At 44.5% G+C, this 23,848-nt stretch overlaps 1 protein-coding gene across 4 annotated transcripts in view; it reads left to right on the top strand.

Annotated features, from left to right (window-relative positions):
• Positions 1-16,411: 16,411 nt before the first annotated feature.
• The window catches only part of LOC122548856 (protein spire homolog 1-like), a 207,915-nt gene continuing 200,478 nt past the window's right edge, over positions 16,412-23,848 (top strand). Inside the window, exon 1 of one of the 4 annotated variants that reach the window (XM_043687728.2) lies at positions 16,412-16,911. In XM_043687728.2, the coding sequence (XP_043543663.2) occupies positions 16,635-16,911 (277 nt within the window). In that variant the 5' untranslated portion in view covers positions 16,412-16,634. The remainder of the gene's footprint in view (positions 16,912-23,848) is intronic. The other 3 variants (XM_043687729.2, XM_043687730.2, XM_043687731.2) reach the window with 3 other exon arrangements.

Raw genomic sequence — 23,848 nt, 5'->3', positions numbered from 1 at the left:
ACACTTTTGGACTGTGGGAGGAAACTGGAGTACCCGGAGGAAACCCACGCAGACACGGGGAGAATGTGCAAACTCCACACAGTCAGTCGCCTGAGGCAGGAATTGAACCCGGGTCTCTGGCGCTGTGAGGCGTTTTGAAGGTTATTTTGTCCTGGGATTTTTTCCAAGAGAGGTTGTAAAGGCAGAGGTGATGAAATAGCTATGAGAGACCGCATAAGTCAACAATCAGAGGAGGCCTCCGGTTTTTTTTTAAACAGTTTAACAATGGAAGGAGACTGGTCAGTTCTCCCAGTCCAGGCTTTCTGGGTTTATTTAGCTGTAGCAGTCACAAGATGTTTGAGTCCAGAAGAGTTATAAGCTTCAGTAAATGATCCCGAACTGACTTTCTCTGAAATCTCTCTGGATATTGTTCCTTCCTGCATGTAAGAATCTGTTGTGAATTTATCTTTTAGCCAAGAAGTGTGCTTATGGGATGTTACTATATTAGAACAGTTAATTAGTTGTTACTGTATCGAGTGTTCGGTTACGTTTTCCAAAAGTTAAGTTATTCTAAATTCTGCTTTCTTTTTTCGTGTTTTATCTATAGTGTTTAAATACATTCTGTTTTGCTTAAAGCCGAGTGGTTTGACTAGCTCATCACACCTCGACCACCCACTTCACATTTACTTTTAAAATTAAAAAAAATTAGGATCTTGGCTACCTTCTTAAAATATTATGAGGGAGTCTGGCCTGGTCCATAATGGAGTGATATGGGTCAAATGCTGGCAAATGGAATTTGATTAATTTAGGACATCTGGTCAACATGGATGAGTTGGACCAAAGGGTCTGTTTCTGTGCTGTACATATCTATGAATCTCTATGACTCTCTGTAGACCACATCACATGCATTACGCTCTACAATATTCCTACATGGCTCCTTGAAAAAATTGATCAATTTTGTCAAGCACGATCTTCCTTTGATGTATCTATGCTGACAACCCTTCATTAATCAGTGTCTCTCCATAGAATCCCTACAGTGTGGAAACAAGCCATTCAACTCAACAAGTTCACACCAACCCTCTGAAGAGGATCCCACCCAGACCCATTCCCCTACCCTATTTCCCATGACTAATGCACCAACCTGGTAAAAACAATGACTGCGGATGCTGGAAACCAAAGACTAGATTAGAGTGGTGCTGGAAAAGCACAGCAGGTCAAGCAGCATCCGGGCAGCAGGAAAATCAACGTTTTGGGCAAAGGCCCTTCATCAGGAGGGGGAGAAAGTAGCGTAGAGTAAATAGGGGTGGGGATGGGGGTGGGGATGGAGGTGATAGGTCAGAGAGGAGGGTGGGGGAAGGTAGCAAAGAGTACAATGAGTGAATGGGGGTGGGGATGAAGGTGATAGGTCAGAGAGGATGGTGGAGTGGATAGGTGGAAAGGAAGATGGGCAGGTAGGACAGGTCATGGGGGCGGTGCTGAGCTGGAGTGAGGTGGGGGAAGGGGAAATGAGGAAACTGGTGAAATCCACATTGATGCCATGTGGTCGAAGTGTTCCGAGGAGGAAGATGAGGCGTTCTTCCTCCAGGTGTCGGGTGGTGAGGGAACGACGGTGAAGGAGGCCCAGGACCTGCGTGTTCTCGGCAGAGTGGGAGGAGGTGTTGAAATGTTGGGCCACAGGGCGGTGGGGTTGATTGGTGCGGGTGTCCCGGAGATGTTCCCTAAAGCGCTCTGCTAGGAGGTGTCCAGTCTCTCCAATGTAGAGGAGACTGCATCGGGAGCAATGGATACAATAAATAACATTGGTGGATGTGCAGGTAAAACTTTGATGGATGTGGAAGGCTCCTTTAAGGCCTTGGATGGAGGTGAGGGAGGAGGTCTGGGCGCAGGCTTTGCAATTCCTGCGGTGGTAGGGGAGGGTGCCAGGATGGGAGGGTCGGTTGTTGGGGGCGTGGACCTGACCAGGTAGTCAAGGAGGGAACGGTCTTTGCGGAAGGCGGAAAGGGGTGGGGAGGGAAATATATCCCTTGTGGTGGGGTCCGTTTGGAGGTGGCGGAAATGTTGTCGGATGATGTGGTTTATTCGAAGGTCGGGTGGAAGGTGAGCACCAGGGGGGCTCTGTCCTTGTTACAGTTAGAGGGGTGGGGTTTGAGGGCAGAAGGGCGGGATGTGGACGAGATGCATTGGAGGGCATCTTTAACCACGTGGGAAGGGAAATTGCGGTCTCTAAAGAAGGAGGCCATCTGGTGTGTTCTGTGGTGGAACTGGTCCTCCTGGGAGCAGATAGGCAGAGGTGGCGGAATTGGGAATACAGGACAGCATTTTTGCAGGAGGTAGGGTGGGAAGAGGTGTAATCCAGGTAGTTGTGGGAGTCGGTGGGTTTACCTGGATTACACAGGAGCCTTCCACATCCATCAAAGTTTTACATGCACATCCACCAATATCATTTATTGTATCCGTTGCACCCGATGTGGTCTCCTCTACACTGGGGAGACTAGACACCTCCTAGCAGAGCTCTTTCGGGAACATCTCCGGGACACCCGCACCAATCAATTCCACTGCCCTATGGCCCAACATTTCAACTCCCCCTCCCACTCTGCCGAGGACATGCAGGTCCTGGGCTTCCTCCACCGCCGGTCCCTCACCATCCGACGCCTGGAGGAAGAACACCTCATCATCCGCCTCGGAACACTTCAACCCCAGGATTTCACCAGTTTCCTCATTTCCCCTTCCCCCACCTCACTCCAGCTCCAACCTTCCAGCTCAGCACCGTCCCCATGACCTGTCCTACCTGCCTATCTTCCTTTCCACCTATCCACTCCACCATCCTCTCTGACCTATCACCCCCATTCACTCTATGCTACTTTCTCCCCATCCCCAACCCCTCTCATTTATCTCTCCACTCTGCCTCCATTCCTGATGAAGGGCTTTTGCCCGAAACGTCGATTTTCCTGCTCCTCGGATGCTGCCTGGCTTGCTGTGCTTTTCCAGAGTGACTCTAATCTAGACTAATGCACCAACCTACACATTCCTGAACACTATGGGCAACTTAGCCTAACCTGCATATCTTTGGACTGTGGGAGGAAACTAGAGCACCCAGAGGAAACCCATGCAGACACAGGGAGAAGGTCCAAACTCCACGAACAGTCACCTGAGGTTGGAATCGAACCTGGGTCCTTGATACTGTGAGGCAGCAGTGCTAACCACTGAGCCACCATGCCACACGACAGCAAATCAAGTTATTCTGAAAATATTCTGGATTTGAAATTACTGCTGATCTCTTCTAACTTATCTCCAGTTTGGGGTAAAACTGTGGATTTATCCACTTTTAAGGATAGTAAATCTGCTAGTACCTCCTTGCTCTTGAATTTTTATAATATTTCACAGTCCTCCACCCTTATGTCTATACTATCATTTATTTCCATTGTAACAACCAACGCAAAGTATTTATTGAGGATTGTCCCCACATCTTTCAAAAGCACACATTGATAACCTATACGATCTCAAGTAAATCCTACTCTTTCCTTCGTCATTATACTACTCTTTATGTATTTTTTTCAATCCACTGATACTTTTCGTGCACTATCATTGCTTTCCTAATTACTTTTTAGGCTCCCCCTGCAGTTTTTATACTTGTGAAGGGACTCTGTTGTACTATGCTCTCAGTATCTGCCACAATCTTCTCTTTTTTTTCTTAATACGAGTCTTTTCATCTCTTGACATTCAGGGTTTCCAGATTTTTTCACACTCCATTTTTACAGGAACGTATTTTCCCTGTACGCTCCTTATTTCCTCCTTGAATGCCACCCACTATGCTCTGGCACAGTTTTAACTGCAAGTAGCTGTTCCCAGTCCATTTGGGCAAAATCATACCTCACCTTAGTAAAATTAGGCATTTCCATTTAAGAACCTTTATTCCTGACTCATCTTTATCCTTTTCCATAACTACCCCAAATTTAACTGAGTTATGGTCACTATCTCCAAAATGCTCCACCACTGATATGTCTTCCCCCTGCTTGTCCTCATTTCCGAACTTTACGGTCAAAACTGCACCTTCCCTTGTTGTCCTTTCAACGTACTGGCTGAAAGAAGTTCTGAATGCAATGTAAGAATTTTGCTTCATTCTTACCTTGCATAATTAAACTATTCCAGTTAATACTTGTGGTAGTTAAAATTCCCTACAATAAATGCTTTATTATATTTACACTTCTCTGTAATTCAATTACATATTTGATTCTCTATCTCTTCCTGATTTTTTTTGTCTAAAGTACTCAGTGTGTTTGAATTTTTTGTATTTTCTACTTCTACCCATATGGCCTCATTTGATGATCCTTCCAAGACATCGCCTGTCCAACTGCTATAATCAATCCCTTGATCAATATCACATAGAAACATTGGAATTATGAACAGGAGTAGGTAATTCAGCCCTCCAAATCCCCTCTGCCATTTAACATGATCACGGCTGATCTTATTCTGGTCTCAACTCCACTTTCCTGCCTGTTCCCCAAAGCCCTTTATGCTGCTTTTCATCAGAAACATACCTATTTCTTTCTTGAATCTGTTGATTGATTCTGCCTCCACAACCTCGTTTCCTCTTCTATCACTCTTTCTACCTCATCTGAACACTCTCTAATCTATATATTCCCAAGTATCCTTGCCTTTCATCCCTCACCCCATGTTATCACAAATACACTATCAGGTTGATGATTAGAGTTTGTAGGATCTTGTTACACACGTAACAAGATAGCTGTAGCAGTAACGCACCTCCTGACTCTCGAAAGCCTGTCCACCATGTGCAAAGCACAAGTCAGGAGTGTGATAGCATATTCTCTACTTGCTTGGATGGGTGCAGCTACAACAACACTCACATAGCAAGCTCCTGTCAATAGCAATGTGAGAGTGACCTGAGAGTCTGTTCCACTGATGCTGATTGAGACATAAATGTAACAGTGAGACAGGTAGAAATTTATAAATACAAAATTAAGGATGTTAAGATATTTCCCAGGGTGAACATTAAAATCTGTTAAAGAAATTATAATAAACTGCAAGGAAGCAATGAGATCTTGTTGACACGTCCAAAGCAAGCAAAGAGTTAAACGTGCTGCCCTGAGGGATTCTAGACGGCGGAGATCCAGTAGGTCTGAGTCTGCTGAGCTTTGCCCAGGACCCAGGCAAAGTGGGGTGTGTACCCTCCCCTCACTTTGTAAACTAATAAAAATCGCTTTTTCCCAGCAGCTATAATCATTCTGCATTAAACTTTTGCAGTTTGATACACTTTAAAATGACCCAAAGGCAAAGGACCATGGAGTTCAGAACAGGCAGGCCCCCGTTTTGTTTGTAAAGCTCCGAGAAAAGATTGACACATCGATTGAAGAGACCCGGTCCAGGTGGGAGTCGATCTCGGTCTCGCTGCAGAAGCTTGACCGAGAGATCGAGAAACTCAGGCAGCGTGTCGGAGGGTTGGGGGGGGGGTGGAGCAATGTGCCACGGCCTCCGAGACTGCTGCTGAGTTAGCTGTAGGTCAGGTCCAGACTCTGGAGCGCCGAGTCCGGGCCTTAGAAGAAAATCGAGGTCATCGGAATAATATTCAGTTTCTGGGCCTTCCCGAACAGGAGGAGGAAGACCAGTTTGTTGATTTTTTGGAGCAATGGCTCTCACAGCAGCTGAAGCTGGAGTCTGAGTTGTCCAGGTGCAGGTTGACGGGCTCACTGAGTTGGTGTGTGCAGGCCTCAGTCGGACCGGTCCTAGTTTGACTTCAGTACTACAGGGAAAAACAAATGCAGCTGGAGGCCTCCAGAGTTTTGGGGAAGGATCTCCAAGCCGTGGTATACAAGGGTTCCAAAATAATGCTGTTCCAGGACGTCTCTCTGGTTGTGGTTCGCAAGAGGAAGGCGTTTGATGAGGTAAAGAAGAGTCTGAGGGATTTAAATATTCAATATTCCATGCAATACCGGGCAACGCTGCACTTCAGTCATGGAGGATCTGTGTATAACTTCGGATCGCCATAAAAAGTAAAAGAATTTTTGGATGCTGTCAAATAGACTGATGGACTTGAACTATATGGAAAATGACTTTATTTTACCCCCTTCTGCTTTTTTCTCCTCCTCTTTCCCTCTTTCTCTTTTCCATCCTTCCTCGGGGGGCGTTCTTTCTTTCTTCTTTCTTTTGACTCTTATCTATAACTCACTTAGTTTATCCGAATACTGGGGGATGTTTCTGAGTTGCTTTTTGTTCCTTAGTACTTGCTGGGATTGTAATTTTATATATTTTATTTTATGTTGCTGTTTGTTAAAAGTGCCTATGTAACAACATGGAGGGGGTATGTTGGTCACCCACTTTTAACTCTTGTATTATAAGATATTGGCATTTGTAATGTCTGAATCTGGGCTTTGGAGTGCCGAGTCCAGGCCTTAGAAGAACATATCGATGACCTCGAAAGAGGTCTTCGGAAAATTATTCGGTGGCCGAGGGCATGGCTCCAGCTGGGAGGTGTTATGGTGGGATTACTGGAAGGTAGGAGTGCCCCTGTGGACAAGGGGGACAGTCTCCTTTTAATTATGTCTTACTTTTTTTTAGGAGTAGTTCTTAACTGTTTTGATTTAGTTGTTTTACTAGTTGTTTTATATGTGAATTGTTTATGGTCTCTACCCAATGCCTTTTGAGCAGGCTTCTTCCTCCTGGGGGCTCTCGGGCTTTCTTGAATAATCATGGCTAGTCATTCGTTTAAATGGTGCACCTGGAATGTCAAGGGGAGCCACTCGCCAATTAAAAGGAAAAAGATATTATCAAGTCTTAAAAAAGAGAGGGTTGATGTAGCCCTTCTACAGGAGACACATCTATTTGATCAGGATCATTCGAAGCTGAAACAGGGTGGACTTGGCCTGGTGTTCTTTTCATCTTTCAGCTCAAAAGGTAGGGGAGTGGCCATTCTTATCCAGAAGAATCTTCCCTTCCAAATGCTCAGCCAGATAAAAGATGAGTCTGGGTGGTATATATTACTTAAAGTCCTAATATATGGAGAGGAATATGGGGTTTTGAATGTTTATTGCCCCCTGGCACACTCTTTTAAATTTGTAACAGATGCATTCTCCAAGATGATGGCTCTCAGGGTGCGTCACACAATTATAGATTTTAATTGTATTATCGACCCCGAGGTGAACAGGATACCTAGGAGCTCCACGGGTATATCTTTGAGATCCAGGCAGTTGGCTGATCTGAATAGGGAGTTTGGGCTGATAGATGTGTAGAGGTGTCTTCACTCTGAGGGTAGAGATTTTACTTTTTATTCTAATCCACACAAATTCCATTCCAGAATTGATATGTTTTTAGTCCCTTCAACCTTTCTGAATTTGATATTGTTTTGTAAAATAGATGATATAACTATTTCTGACCACGCAGCAGTATATATGGAGGTTAAGACTAGTGATGACAAGATGGGTTCCCAACAGTAGCGTATGGACCCTCTCCTATTGAAGGATAGTAAGTTCATAGAATATTTCTCGCAGGAATTTAAAGCTTTCTGGGATATCAATTCAGGCATGGCCAGTAACCTATCAGTGATGTGGGAGACTGCTAAGGCAGATGCATGTGGCTTGGTTATCTCATATTCTGCGACCCAGAAAAGACAAAAGGGAGAACAACAGCATCTGCTTGAGACTCGCCTGAAGGCAGCTGAGACGGTATGTTGATAGGCCGTCCATTACTAAACTACAGCGGAAGCCCTCAGGGCAACTTTGAATACCGTACTTGCTCAAACAGCAAAGAGGGAGATACTGTTTGCGAAGCAGAGATTAGCCAGGCAGGTATCTAGCATACCTTGCCAGAAAGAAAAATGCTCCCCAGTCCATTATGTTTATTAGAGAGGGTGCTTGTACCCTGACTTCTTTTCTTAAATGACCCATTGACATCTGTACCCCACTTAATATTTGGTATGTTCTCAGGTTATGAAAGCAATTTTATGAAATCAGAGACGATGTCACTAGGAGGTCTTATCAGCATATCCAATTTTCCAGATGGATCCCATTTCCCCTTTTGGTGGTCACTGGCAGGCTTTCTTTATTTAGGTATTTTTATTACCCTGACTTGTGATCCGAAAAAGATTATTGCAGCCTTTAGAAAATTCTATTTCAAATTGTACAAGTCAGGGGGCTGTGAGGATAGAACGAGGAAGATGGAGTCTTTTTTTAAAAAATCTGGCGCTCTCAGAGCAGGTCACTTTTGAACGCCCCCACCCCCCGACAACTCAGGAAGCCCAGGAGGTGGTGAGGCAGCTCCAGAGTGGTAAAGCGTCTGGACCAGACGGATTCCAGGCTGAGTTCTATAAAGAATTTATAGACGAATTGGCCGGACCACTTATAGCCATGTATAATTATTCACACAGTCAGGGTAGCCACCTGCCTTCTCTGAGAGAAGCAAATATCTCTCTCATTCTTAAGAAAGGAAAAGCCCCAGATGACTGTACTTCATACAGACTTATATCCTTATCGAATGTGGATTTTAAAATTCTCTCAAAAATGTTGGCATTAACATTGAACAGTGTTTTACCGTTCGTTATAAAAGAGGATCGGATAGGATTTATTAAGGGTCGCAGATCAACTAATAACATTAGAAGAGTGTTAAACATGGTACAAGTCTGCCAGCAGGGAACGATACCGGGATCAGTCGTCTCCTTAGATGCAGAGAAGGCATTTGATCGGGTAGAATGGCCATATCTCTTTTATACTTTGGAACGGTTTGGTATTGGAGAGGTCTTTACCAAATGGGTTGCAGTATTATATAATGACCTTAAAGCAGCAGTGATTACCAAGAGCGTAAGATCAGATAGCTTTAGTGTTGGCAGAAGTTGCCATCAAGGATTCCCTCTCTCACCACTACTATTTACACTAGTGATTGAGCCGCTGGTGGAAGCTATCCGAACTGACCCTAATATAATGGCCCCGGAGGTAGGATCAGGTAAGCATAAAATCACTCTCTATGCGGACGACGTCCTTTTCTTAAATGACCCATTGACATCTTTACCCCGCTTAATTCAAGCGGTTAACTTATTTGGTATGTTCTCAGATTATGAAAGTAATTTTATGAAATCAGAGGCGATGTCGTTAGGAGGTCTTATCAGCACATCTACTTTTCCAGATGGATCCCATTTCCCCTTTTGGTGGCTGGCTTTCTTTATTTAGGTATTTTTATTACCCTGTATTTGGTCAGCTATATAAAGCTAATTATACATATTTATTTGAGAAAATAAGGCAGGATCTCCAGTGCTGGGAAGATCTCCCGATATCCTGGCTAGGAAGAATAGCTTTGGTCAAGATGAATATTCTCCCTCGCCTATTATACCCTATGAGAATGCTTCCCTTGATGTTGCCGAGACAGGGGCTGTGTGAGTTCTATGGTTGGCTCGGCTCTTTTATTTGGAGTCATAGATGGCCCCTTATTAAATTAGATAAGTTGCAGCTCCCACAAGTAAGTGGAGTTCTGGACTTTCTGAATTTCAGGAGGTACCAACTGAGTTCTCTGTTATCATATGTGGCTGATAAGTCTCCGGTGACCCACAGTTAATCTGGTTGGATATTGAGGCCTCCCAAGCAAAATGTCCTCTCATCAATCTACTATTTATGGATAAGATAAGAGTTATTATGGATCATTGTAAAAATTCAATTGCATTAAATACAATCAAAGCTTGGAGGATGATGTGACAGGATGAGGGTAATTTACAAAAAACCCTTTTACCCCTATAGTGGGAATGTTGGGATTTCAGCCAGGCCTGACTGATGCTAGATTTAAAATCTGGAAGTCTAGAAGTATCTCCTGTTTGGGAGATCTGTTTGATGGGGAGGCCATGATGTCCTTCGAACAGTTGCGTCAGAAGTTCGGGTTGTCCAGCAAGGACCTTTTTCAATATTTTCAAGCAAAGATTTCATACAAAAAAAGACCACATTGATGACTAATCCATACAAATTAGATATGGAAAAGAGAGTGTTTCGATCGATGTGTGCGCCCTCGGTCAGTATTCTCTGCCACTTGCTAGGTAATAAGTTATCGGAGGACATGGAATGGTTATATGAAACCTGGATTCAAGAATTAGGGATGGAAATCTCCTTAGAGATGTGGGAGGGTATCTGGGAAAATGCCAGGAAGATCTCTATCTGTAATAGAACTCCGGCTATTCAATTGAAAATACTTCATAGGGCTCATACGGCACTAGAGCGACTTGCAAAGTTCAAGGCAGGAGCATCCCCAATGTGCCCTAAATGTAAAATAGAAATTGGCACTCTCACTCATTGTTTGTGGACATGCCATAAGATTCATAGATATTGGGACAGCATAGTGAATGTCTTGGCAAATAATTTGGGGACTGAGATTGGGTTGGACCCAGTGTCCCTTCTTTTGGGTTTTCCAAATTTCCCTTCTCGAAATGTATACGGGAAGAAACTATTCACTATCTTTTCCTTTTGTGCGAGGAAAACCATTTTAGTAAGTTGGGTATCCGAAAGTCCCCCAGGACTTACGAATTGGCATAGTTACTTATGGAATATATCCCCTGGACTTCCTTATAAATAGGGTGCATCAAAAAACGGAATTATTTTACAGAACATGGAAGCCCTTTTTGAATCACACCAATGCAGTTGTATTGGCCATACTGTTTAGGGTCTTTGCTTAGCCATGAGGACGGTGTTGGTTGGTTCGGGGGGCCCCCGGGAAGAAGAATCTCGTATAAATACGGGTTTTGTTATGACTTAATATAACTTTATTTTGAATGTGTATTTTTTTTTCTCTTTTTTTGGTTATTGTTAGTAATGTTGGGCGGCACATTGGTTAGCACTGCTGCCTCACAGTGCCAGAGACCCAGGTTCAATTCCCGCCTCAGGCAACTGTCCGTGTGGAGTTTGCACAATCTCCCCGTGTCTGTGTGGGTTTTCTCCGGATGCTCTGGTTTCCTCCCACAGTCCAAAGATGTGCAGGTCAGGTGAATTAGCCGTGCTAAATTGCCCGTAGTGTTAGGTGCAGGGGTAAATGTAGGGGAATGGGTCTGGGTGCGTTGCTCTTCGGAGGGTCGGTGTGGGCTTGTTGGGCCGAAGGGCCTGTTTCCACACTACAAGTAATCTAATGTACAATACTGTGGGTTTTTTTAAATATAGAGAATCTTCTTTCCTATATTTTGTTTTGTGTTTTGGTAGTTTGTAGAGTAGATTAATAGGAGAAAGTGAGGACTGCAGATGCTGGAGTACCAGAGTTGAAAAATATGGTGCTGGAAAAACACAGCAGGCCAGGCAGCATCCGAGGAGCAGGAGAATCGACGTTTCGGGCATAAACCCTTCTTCAGGAATCAGAGTAGATTAATAGTTAGTTTTCTTAATTTTATATTGTTGCTGTTATTATATTGTAAAGTGGACACATTATTCTGTATTGATTTTGTAAAAAAAACTCAATTTTTTTTTCCAATAAAAATATTCACAAAAATTAAGTGCAGCCCTTACCATCCTCATTAAAACAGACAGGTGAAGTATTTTTAGGAACTTATGGAACAACCACGACGAGAGGAGGTGAATGGTATTCTCAAACTGTAATTTGAAGTGACAGAGAGTATAACAAACAGTAATGAAATGATTAAACATCTGGAAAGTTCATAAGCGGTCAGGTCTAATATAATGCATCTGATGTCGCTGGGAACATGCTCAGGCTCCTAATACTGTGGAATCTGTCACATTGATTGTAAAGTAGAAAGCTGAAATGATATAAACGCACAGCATTTCCACTCTTACCTGATAATGGCAGAGTATGAAATTCCTTCGAGAATTCATTGTTGTCAATAGGCTTCCCAACACAATTGTGGCAAAGAACTGCATTGACTTCATCCTTGGCTACAGTCTTAGCTATGGTCCCCAAGTTTAGACCCAGAGATGGGTTTCTGACTCAGTATCCACCCTATTGGCATGGCTGGTTATTTCTATTCCCTGCTATTTCCCATTTTCTGCTGAAAATAACCCTAGCCCAAAAGGTTGATTCTTCTGCTCCTCAGATGCTGCCTGACCTACAGTGCTTTTCCAGCACCACACTTTCTGACTGAAAATAACCTCAGCCTATCTAGTCTCTGTTCGTAGCTGAATCACTCCAGGCCAGGCAATATATTGGTGATTCAATGATGCACCCTCTCTCATGCAATCACATCCTAACTAACATCTATACAGCTGCACTGTAACGTTCCTATTCAATGCCTTGATTAATAAAAGCAAGTATCCCATATGCCTTCTTAACCATTTTATCCACCTGTCCTGTTTCCAGGATCCTTCAATGATCTGTGGACTTGCACACCAAGCTCCCTGATTCTCTGTACTTTCTCGGGACCCACCATTCATTGTGTACTCCCTTGCTCTGTTGGTCCTTCCAAAATTCATCACCTTACACCTTTCAGGATTACATGCCATTGACATTGATCTGCCCATCTGACCAGCCTGAATATATCAGCCTTTCCTCCTATTTACCACACCACCATTTTTTGTGTCATAAGACCATAAGACAAAGGAGCAGAAACAGGCCATTCAGCCTACTGACCCTGCTCCACCATTCAGTGGCTGGTCTGATAATCCTCATGTCCCTTAATTCCCTGGCTGATTAAAAATCTATCTCAACCCTGAGTATATTTAATGACCCAGACTCAACAACCCCCTGTGGTAAAGAATTCCACAGTTTCAACATTTTGAAATTAGTGATCGCACATTCATGCCTAGTTCATTAATGGACAGTACAAACACCAAGGGACTAGCATCAAACCCTGTGGTATTCCACGGGATACAGGTTTGTAATCACAAAAACAACCTCTGACCAGTGCTCCCTGCCTTCTGTCAATAAGCCAACTATGGATCCAATGTGTCAAATTGCCCTAAACTCTTGGCTTTTAGTTCTGTGAAGTTTTTCTTTATAAAAGTGAGAACATCATTTTCAACAATGGGCTAAAATCAGCATTTCCAAGAATATGTATGATTTTAGCTAACGGACCAGCAAGCCACCTTGGGTTGGGGGGGGGGGGGGGGGGGAAGGGGGGGGGGGGGGGGGGGTTGGCGGGGAAAGGAGAGATGATTGCCAAGATTTTTGATGAATTGAGTTTTATAACCCAGTTAGAGAGAGAGAGAGAGAAATAAATAGGACCATTCAGAGGGTTCTATCATAACAAACAATATAAGTAGCGGTCTCCAAGGCAATCAGGGCAGGAGTGGGAGAAGTCCTGAGTTGTTTTGAAGAAAACTTCAGAAGCGGAATGATAATGAGATGTTAGAGAAGAAGCCATTCTCCAAGGTTGTTGAAAGCATGAGGTTAAAACATCCATGGTTGGTTATAATAGTGAGCTGAGTTAGCAGGTTGTTTAGAAATTTAGGGGAGACATATTAATTGCAGAAAATTGCATGGAGTAAATTCACAGATATTTGTCAAAAGGGAACTAATTACAGCCTTGTCAGCTGAACAAGAGCTTTATCTTAGAGATAGGGGTGACCTTTCACTGTGATTTGATATCTGTAAGACTGTCATTGGTGATAAAAGATTGATTCTTCCTAACATTTATAAGGAGTTTGTTTCAAATCATTCTTGCACAGTGTAATCAAGTTTGTTCTTTTTTGTGTGGTAGAGGTGTGGGAAATCATGTCTCACAAACTTGAATGAGTTATTTGAAGAAGATGAGGGCAGAGCAGTAGATGTGATCTACATGGACTTCAGTAAGGCGTTCGACAAGGTTCCCCATGGGAGACTGATTAGCAAGGTTAGATCTCATGGAATACAGGGAGAACTAGCCATTTGGCTACAGAACTGGCTCAAAGGTAGAAGACAGAGGGTGGTGGTGGAGGGTTGTTTTTCAGACTGGAGGCCTGTGATCAGTGGAGTGCCACAAGGATTGGTGCTGGGCCCTCTACGTTTTGCAATTTACATAAATGATTTGGATGCGAGCATAAGAGGTACAGTTAGTAAGTTTGCAGATGACACCAAAATTGGAGGTGTAGTGGACAGTTGAGAGAGTTACCTCAGATTACAACAGGATCTGGACCAGATGGGCCAATGGGCTGAGAAGTGGCAGATGGAGTTTAATTCAGATAAATGCGAGGTGCTGCATTTTGAGAAAGCAAATCTTAACAGGACTAATACACTTAATGGTAAGGTCCTAGGGAGTGTTGCTGAACAAAAAGACTTTGGAGTGAAGGTTCATAGCTCCTTGAAAGTGGAGTCGCTGGTAGATAGGATAGTGAAGAAGGCGTTTGGTCTGCTTTCCTTTATTGGTCAGTGTATTGAGTACAGGAGTTGGGAGGTCATGTTGCGGCTGTACATGACATTGGTCAGGCCACTGTTGGAATATTGCGTGCAATTCTGGTCTCCTTCCTATCGGAAAGATGTTGTGAAACTTGAAAGGGTTCAGAAAAGATTTACAAGGATGTTGCCAAGGTTGGAGGATCTGAGCTACAGGGAGAGGCTGAACAGGCTGGGGCTGTTTTCCCTGGAGCATCGGAGGCTGAGGGGTGACCTTATAGAGGTTTACAAAATTATGAGGGGCATGGATAGGATAAAGAGACAAAGTCTTTTCCCTGGGGTCGGGAAGTCCAGAACTAGAGGGCATAGGTTTAGGGTGAGAGGGGAAAGATATAAAAGAGACCTAAGGGGCAACTTTTTCATGTAGAGGGTGGTACGTGTATGGAATGAGCTGCCAGAGGATGTGGTGGAGGCTGGTACAATTGCAACATTTAAGAGGCATTTGGATGGGTATATGAATAGAAAGGGTTTGGAGGGATATGGGCCGGGTGTTGGCAGGTGGGACTATATTGGGTTGGGATATCTGGTCGGCATGAACGGGTTGGACCGAAGGGTCTGTTTCCATGCTGTACGTCTCTATGACTCTAAAGTATTTTCTGTTGTTAAAAGTACACTGCCAGCCTCCTCTGGTGACTGATCTCCAAAGTAAACAAAAAGAAAAAAAAATCTTATGATCTATCAAGTCGGGTCTCACTCTAGGATCTGATTCATCCAATGAATCATAACACCTCAGCCACACCATTGGTAGATGTCTAAGATCAAGTCTGGAATCCCCTCCCTAAATCTCCTGTGTACAACTCTCCTTCTCCCATAAGAGATTAATTAAATTGATCTCTTTGGCCAAACTTTTAATTACCTATCTTCTCTCCCCGAACATAACTGTTAATTTATTTGTTTGGTCACTCTCTTGATATTTTCTTTGTGGTAAAAGTGTGGTGTAAAAGCAAGCTGTTGTTGCTCATTTATTATTCATTAAATTCATCCATCTGAGTTTCCCTTTCCAATAAAATGGGAAAGGCCATTTGTACAGAATCAGACATTAAGGAACCTCAACACTTTGTTTGAAGTAAAAGACTCTGACCAGCATCTTGAAAGCTGTGTCTCACACATTCACTTAGCAGAACATTGTCACTCAAAACAATGCACATCCTTTCACTTCCTGATGGTCGTGCCAACTATTTTGAGCATTTGTGGTTGTTATTTGAATTTCAAACAACAACTTGAGTCACAGCTGGCAGGAGGGGTGAACAGCTTATTTTACTTCATCCTATCTCCCATTTCTCCTTCTGTTTTAAATTGACTCCCCTACTTGCTGTTACAATGTAGCAAATGATGCAGTGTATCAAATAGTTACCAGGAATGTAGTTCTCTAATAATAGTTTAATCACCTCCCTTTGACATTCCACACCATTATCATACTGGGGGTTTACCACCGACTAGAAACTGGAATTAAACCAGCTACAAACGTAGCTCAGAAACTACGAGTTCTGCAGTAAGTAACTCACCTCCTGACTCCCCAAAACCTGTCCACCATCTACGAGGCCCAAGTCAGGAGTGTGATGGAAAACTCCCCACTGGTCTGGATGAGTGCAGCTCCAAAATCACCCAAGAAACTTGACACCATTCAGGACAAAGCAGCCTGGTTAATAGGCACCACATCCATGCCCTTCCCCCACTCAGTAGCATCGGATGTACCATTTGCAAGGCGTACTGCAATGATTCACAAAGCTTTTGATGGCACTTTGAAAACCTGTCAACTCTACCTCTTTGAAGGACAAGAGACACAGATACGTGGGGTACACCAACACCTCCAAACCATTCACCATCCTCAGTTTTGGTATAGCCGGGCGAAAATCCTAGAACTGCCTGACAGCACTGTCTGTGTAACCATGTCAAAACAAAAAAGGACTGCAGTGATTTAAGAAGGAAGCTCAGCACCACTTTTCTAATGGGAGCTAGCGATGGGCAATAAAGGCTGACCCAGCCAGAGACGCCCACATCCCTGTGAATTAATAAACTGAAGCAAACATGAACACGGAAAATGCAAGCAAGCAAAGGAGGCGGGCTTTTGGACCACACAGCAGGAGTGCACTCTGGCTCCCAGGCAGAGATAGAGTCATATGATTGGATTTAATCAGAAGCCGCTGGAAGAGGCCGGTTTATGTATGAGGAGCTGGCACTGTGAGCGCACTACTGTTGATAATACTGTCACGATGATGATGATGATGATGCAGAGGCCGGAGAAGACGGTACTGGCTTTATTCCCGTTGCCGATGGTTTAGTGGGAGGGTAACTGTGTTGTGTTCGGATCCAGAGAGAGACAGAGAGAGACACACACACAGACAGACAGACAGAGCCTGCGGATCATGGCAGAGCGATGCTCCGGGAGCCCGGCCCTGGAATGCGGTGCCCAGACGGACTCCCACGACCCGGAATCCCAGGAGCTGTCCCTGGAACATATCCTGAAGCTTTACAACCAGCCCCTGAACGAGGAGCAGGCTTGGGCGGTGTGTTACCAATGCTGCAGCAGCCTCCAGCGGCAGCGGCGGCCCGGAGACCCGCAGCCTTTCCCGGGCAGGCTGAGCGGGACCAGGGCTGTCATTCTGCAGCGAGACGGCAACATCAGCATCCGGAGCGAAGCAGGTAACGAGACGCCCCAGACAGGACAACAAAAACCAGGAGCTGAGCATGGAAATGTGAAACGTCTGACGGTTAAAAGCTGGGGGGGGGGGGGAGAGATGCTAGTCCCCTGATTCGTCTCAGAATCTCCAGCAAATAAATACATAGAAAAGGATAAGGAGGGGGGGAGATCAACATCTGGCGGAGGAGGAAGCCAGAAATAAAGAGGACTTAGCGAGTAAACCCCAAGTGAGTGGAGAAGGAGTCTGCTCTTTTTGACAAAGCTGACAGGTTAGGCGGAGGAATCACTGAAGGACCCATTGATTAGGACACAGTTCCTTAGGCGGGTGGGCAAAAGGTGATATTAAAGCCAACAGATTTTTTCTTCTAAAAAAAAAATAGCCTCCCGGAGAGAGACAAGAGAGAAAGAGCCATGAGAGTCTGATTAAACAGGCACAGCGTTAGTGGGCACCAGCAGGGGCTTGCTTCATTGTTGACAGTGAGAGTCTCTGACTGACTGAAGCAACAAGGTCAGTGCAGCCTCGGGTAAACAAGCTGCAACCAAGGAGCTCCAATCAAAATTCACAGCCAGAGACCTCTGAATGGCCCAGTAAGAGGCAGGGCGATGCCTGGGTAAAATACAGGAAAATAGCAATTATTAAGAATAAATGTTGCTGACAAATTATTCATTCATGGGATGTGAGCACAGCTGGCATTTAGTACCCACTCCCTATTCGCCCAATGGGCAGTTAAGAGTCAACCACATTGCTGTAGGTCTGGATTGATATGTAAACCAGGCCGGGTAAGGATGGATTATTTCATTTCTTAAACAGCATTAGTGAACCAGATGGATTTTTCATGACAATTGACAGTAGTCATCATTAGGCAAGCTTTTTCTTCCTGATTTTTATTGAATTCTGAGTTCTCCTTCTTCTATGGTGGTTTTTTTTTAGATTAGATTCCCTACAGTGTGGAACAGACCCTTCGGCCCAACCAGTCCACACCGACCCTTTGAAAAGTAACCTACCCAGACCATTTCTCCTCTGACTAATGCACCTAACAGTATGGGTAATTTGGCATGGCCAATTCACCTGGCCTGCACATCTTTGGACTGTGGGAGGAAACCCACACAGACAGTTGCCTGAGGCTGAAATTAAACCTGGGACTCTGGTGCTGTGAGGCAGCAGTGCTAACCACTGAGCCACTGTGCCCATGTTGATAGAAACTCTATCCAGCAACATTATCAATATGCCACTGCCTCCCCAAATTAATAACAAACAAATATAAGCACTGATATGTCAAAAATTGCTGCAATTCAAAAATGCACAGAAATATCATGAGGGAAAATAGATTATTCAGTCACCTGAATTGAAAATAAGAACAGGCCTGGGCACAGCCATTCTTTTGCATAGCATGAGCACACAGGATAAACACATGAATTCCCTGGAATAGAATCTGGATTTGACTCACCCAGTTAATGACTTGTTCTGATTGTAATGATTAGCTACACTCCACAAGGCAGCCAGGAGTAAGAACTCATTGGCTGTGACCTGCACTTTTTATGGCACATTTAACACAATTCAGTATTGCAAAATGAGAAGTAACTGGACAGGGAGCAGACCAAAGATGATTTAGGTGAGGAGAAAGTGAGGTCTGCAGATGCTGGAGATCAGAGATGGAAATGTGTTGCTGGAAAAGCGCAGCAGGTCAGGCAGCATCTAGGGAACAGGAGAATCGACGTTTCAGGCATTAGCCCTTCTTCAGGAATGAGGAAAGTTGGTCCAGCAGGCTAAGATAAAAGATAGGGAGGAGGGACTTGGGGGAGGGGCGTCGGAAATGTGATAGGTGGAAAGAGGTCAAGGTGAGGGTGATAGGTCAGACTGGGGTGGGGGCGGAGAGGTCGGGAAGAAGATTGCAGGTTAGGAAGGCGGTGCTGAATTTGATGGATTTGACTGAGACAGGCTGGGGGGAGGGGAAATGAGGAAACTGGTGAAATCCGAGTTCATCCCTTGTGGTTGGAGGGTTCCTAGCCGGAAGATGAGGCGTTCTTCCTCCAACCGTCGTTTCGCTGTGGTCTGACGATGGAGGAGTCCAAAGACCTGCATATCCTTGGTGGAGTGGGAGGGGGAATTGAAATGTTGAGCTACAGGGTGGTTGGGTTGGTTGGTCCGGGTGTCCCAGAGGTGTTCTCTGAAACGCTCCGCAAGTAGGCGGCCCGTCTCCCCAATATAGAGGAGGCCACATCGGGTGCAAAGGATGCAATAGATGATATGTGTGGAGGTACAGGTGAATCTGTGGCGGATATGGAAGTTTCCTTTGGGGCCTTGGAGGGAGGTGAGGGGGGAGGTGTGGGCGCAAGTCTTGCACCTCCTGCGGTTGCAGGGGAAGGTGCCGGGAGTGGAGGTTGGGTTGGTGGGGGGTGTGGATCTGACGAGGGAGTCACGGAGGGAGTGGTCTTTACGGAATGCTGATAGGGGAGGGGAGGGAAATATATCCCTGGTGGTGGGGTCCGTTTGGAGGTGGCGGAAATGACGGCGGATGATGCGCTGTACATCCAGGTTAGTGGGGTGGTAGGTGAGGACCAGTGGGGTTCTGTCCTGGTGGCGGTTGGAGGGGCGGGGTTCAAGGGCGGAGGATCGGGAAGTGGAAGAGATGCGGTGGAGGGCATCGTCGACCACGTCGGGGGGGAAATTGCGGTCCTTGAAGAAGGAGGCCATCTGGGATGTGCGTTTTTGGAACTGGTGAGCACAACCAAAATCAGATAGATTTTCAGAGAGTTGGGAAGTATGGAGGAGAACATGCTAGGCCCAACATTGTGCTGTGGAAACTGGGATGGAGGGTGAAAGATGATAAAGAGGAGTTGAATATAAGCACAACCCCTTGAGCCTTATGTATCTGGTCTTTTTAATTGCCCTCCATTCATAATCCCTTGATACTTCTAGTCCTGATCTATTCAACTGACCCAGCATCCACAGTCTCCTGGGGGAATGGATTGCTGATGCTCAGTACCTTTTGTGGAGAAAGTGATTGCTTGTTTCAATCCTGCATGATCTAGCTCTAATTTTAAGAACACGCCCCTTGTTCTGGATTTTTGTTTATTGATGTGAGCATAGTTTGAGAGCTCATTGGAGAATATTTATTGTTCCTAATCCCAGAGACACTGATTGTGAACCACCTATGTGCTTTCATAGGCCATTTCAGAGGAAAGTTAAGAGTCAACCACATTGCTGTGAGTAGGGAGTTGCATGTAGGCCAGACCAGGTAAGGATTAGAGACAAAAACTACCCCACTATTCTCCGTATCCAACGCATCATCTTCAAACACTTCCCCCAAATCCAAATAGACCCCACCACTAAGAACATCTTCTGCTCCCCATCCCATTTTGCCTTCCGCAGGGACTGTTCCCTCCAACAGTCCTTGTTTCATGCCACCCCCACCACCGAACCCCCAGGTACCTTCCCCTGCAACCAGAAAAGATGCAAAGCCTGCTGGTACATCACCCCCCTCACCTCCACCCAGGGCCCCAAACAGTCTTTCCCGGTGAGGTAGAGGTTCACCTGCCTCTCTTCCAACCTAGTTTACTGCATCAGGTGCTCCCAATGTGGTCTTCTCTACATCAGGGAGACTGAACGTAAACTCAGGGAATGGCTTACCAAGCATCACAGCCGGGTCCACTGGGGCTGACTGGACCTCCCTGTCACCGCTCATTTCACCACCCTACCCCCACCTCTCCTTTTATCTGCAGCTCCCCCCCACACCCACCCACTGACCTGAAGTAGGGTTACACCTGAAACATTGACTTTGCACCTCCTGATGCTGCCTCGCTTGCTGTGTTCTTCCAGCATCCTGCCTGTAGACCAGGTAAGGATGGCAGATTTCCCTCTCAAGTACATAAATAAACTAGATGGATTTTATGATGATCTAGTTGTTTCATGCTCACTGTTACTGATAATAGCTTCTTTTTAAAAGATCCTATTTTATTTAACGAACCAAATTCACTTCAGTAACTGTAATAGTGGGATTTGAACTCATGTATCTCTGACTTTGTGCTCAGGCCTCTAGGTTGCTAGACCAGGAGCATTATGACTATACTAACAAACCTGTACACATTCCCTCACTCTGTGAAAGAGATTCTCTGTGTATTGACCCTACCAAATTCCTTCACCAATCACCCTCAATCTTTCAAACTCAAGGAAACAAAATCCAGGTTTATTCGATCTTTCTTTGTAAATTATTGTTTTAAACACTGGTCAATTCTGAAAAATCTGTGCCGTATTATTTTGGTGTGACAACCATTCAGTCCTAGAGCTTAACTTGTCAAGAATCCAGCTTGTTTTCCCATTACCATTTGCTTTTAAATTAAATCCATTAAGTTCCTCTCCTTAAACATTTCTTTTGATCTTAGCTAGAACTCAGTGAGTAATACTTCACCCACTGTATCAGCAAGTTTCAAGTTGAAGGTCTTTTCCAGAGACAAGAACATACCATTTAGACTGTGACTGAAATGCAATATTAAGGGAGTGCTGCATTGGCAGGAGCATTGGATTTTGACCTTAATCAATTTGCATTTAAATTCCTTGAATAATTTCAGAATAATGTTTCGAAACAATGCTTTATAATCAGTAAAGTATCTGGCTGTATTGGTTTTAGTGGTGTGTAACCATATAAAAATATTTAATAATCTGACAGTAATGGAGATATTACAAAAAGTTACCAGAAAACAATTGAATTTGATATTAAAGACCAGATTTCTGCTTTGAAGTGGGAAGGTCCAGTTAAGAAATTTCCTGACTTGGCACACAGGATTACTTTAAAAGGGCATTACTTTGAAAACAAGATAAGGATACAAGAGGAGCACAAAAGCTGGCTACTCAGCACATTTTCAGCAGGTTTGAGGTCGAGTTGGGCTCACCATCTTCAATGGAGACCCCACAGGTGGATGAACACTGAGGCAGGTTGGTTGGAAGGTCTGTCCTTGTCTCTTGAGACTTTAACCCAGTTTCTTCAAACATTAAATAAAAACTGTGAGAATGAAGAATCAAAACCAGAAATTGCTAGAAAAGCTCAGCAGGCCTGGCAGCATCTGTGGAGATAAATCAGAACTGGGGCAGAGAAATTGAGGCAAAGACGACGGAAGAAGAGTTCAACATCATGTTGTGCCCACAATTCATTTATGTGGGGTCACAGTGGGATAAAACTGAGACTTTTGCTGAGTACAGAACATTCAGCCTCAGAGGGAGAGTTCTGAGGAATGATCACCGGGCCCGAAACATTAACTCTGATTTCACTCCACAGATGTTGCCAGACCTGCTAAGCTTTTCCAGCAATTTCTGTTTTGTTTCATCAAACATTGTTAGGCCCTCAGCCCTCACTGTTCTGACCCTCCCCACATCTCCTCAAACCCCAAATTACTTGTACTTGCTTTCAAGCCCTTCCATGCTGTCACCATAGGCACTTCCCTACTTTCCAATATGGGTAGACCTCAAGAACCATGTGGAGATGAGTAAAATTAAACTTTTAGCAATCCAAAAGAACATGATGCATTGTTGACATTGAGAAAAACTCATTCATGAAACCCATTCAAACAATAATTTAGTCAAATCAACTCAAATATAGCCACTCCTTTAATAATCCTTAACATTATTAGTCAAACTGATGAACTCAGCCACCCCACTGAGATAAGTGTTTTTCAAACTTTTCACAATTAGTCACTAGAAATGGCTGTCAATCATTGCCCTCACTGAAAGTTGTAGCCTTTTTAGTCTTTTTTAAAGGGCTGGGGATTTAAATAGCTTCATATCATCGCACTTAAATAGACGTTATCTCACCTTCACACGGAATCCATAGATATGTAGGGTTGGTGACGATTCGCCACGGCACATTCGCCGCCGCCGATTAGCCACTGCCGGTTCACCACCAGCGTTTCTCCACTGTGGTTGTTTGACCTCTGGAGACTATTCGCCACTGAAAATATATATATGTAGTGATTATTTTCCCTCCCGCCTGTTCTTTCATACTTCTCAGTGCCCTTTATTTATACAACAGCATAGTACATATTGTTAAAAAAAAGAGGTGAAATAAATATGAGTTTATTGGTCTATACATAAAAATGAGTTACAAACACTTGTGGTGGCGAATCCTCCTCAGCGGCCAATGGGTGGTGGCGAACCATCCTATGCGGGGAAAGGGGAGTGGCTAATCGGCGGCGGCAAATGGTCCCATCCCGAGATATGTAGAATCCCTACAGTGTGGAAGCAGGCCCTTTGGCCCAACAAGTCCCTCCGAAGAGTAACCCACCCAGATCCATTCCCCTATATTTACCCCTGAATGATGCACCTCACCTACACATCCCTGAACATTATGGGCAATTTAGCATGGCCAATTCACCTAACCTGCACATCTTTGGATTGTGGGAGGAAACCGACACAGACACAGGGAGAATGTGCAAACTCCACACAGATAGTTGCCCGAGGCTGTGATCGAACTGGGTCCCTGGCACTGTGAGGCAGCAGTGATAACCACTGAGCCAACATGACATTCCCTTTGCTTGTAACTTCTCCATAAATTCTTGTTGCCTGTACCTTGTGTAAGGTTCTAGGAACAGTGGAAGTGGGGTGAATTTCAACTCTATTTCAGATGGTTTTGTCAGTTTCTGGTTTCCTGCTTGTCTCTCAAGCCACAACCCTTTCCCCTGCCAGCAAAAAAAAGGGGATTTGCCAGAAATGGACATTCACGTCAGTAACCATGGCACTATTTGAAATACCATTTTCTTTCAGTGCTCCTTTACTATTTTGTACTCCTTTGGTTTTCCTACCTCTCCCAGTACACTGGATTGGCACTCTTCCTTTTTTATTGTGTGTCTTTATGTCTTCCTTGCATAACTTTTTCTTCTGTTGTGATACTGTCTCTTAGCTTGTTTGTTGACAATGATTGCCTAACAAATGGAGTCTTTGCCATTTAG

This window comes from Chiloscyllium plagiosum, unplaced genomic scaffold, assembly GCF_037043375.1.
Source record: "Chiloscyllium plagiosum isolate Xiang-an unplaced genomic scaffold, Cpla_swu_hap1 HiC_scaffold_4, whole genome shotgun sequence".
Taxonomy (NCBI): domain Eukaryota; kingdom Metazoa; phylum Chordata; class Chondrichthyes; order Orectolobiformes; family Hemiscylliidae; genus Chiloscyllium; species Chiloscyllium plagiosum.
The sequence above is the reverse complement of the archived record's forward strand: the minus strand, read 5'-3'. Positions and strand labels throughout refer to the sequence as shown.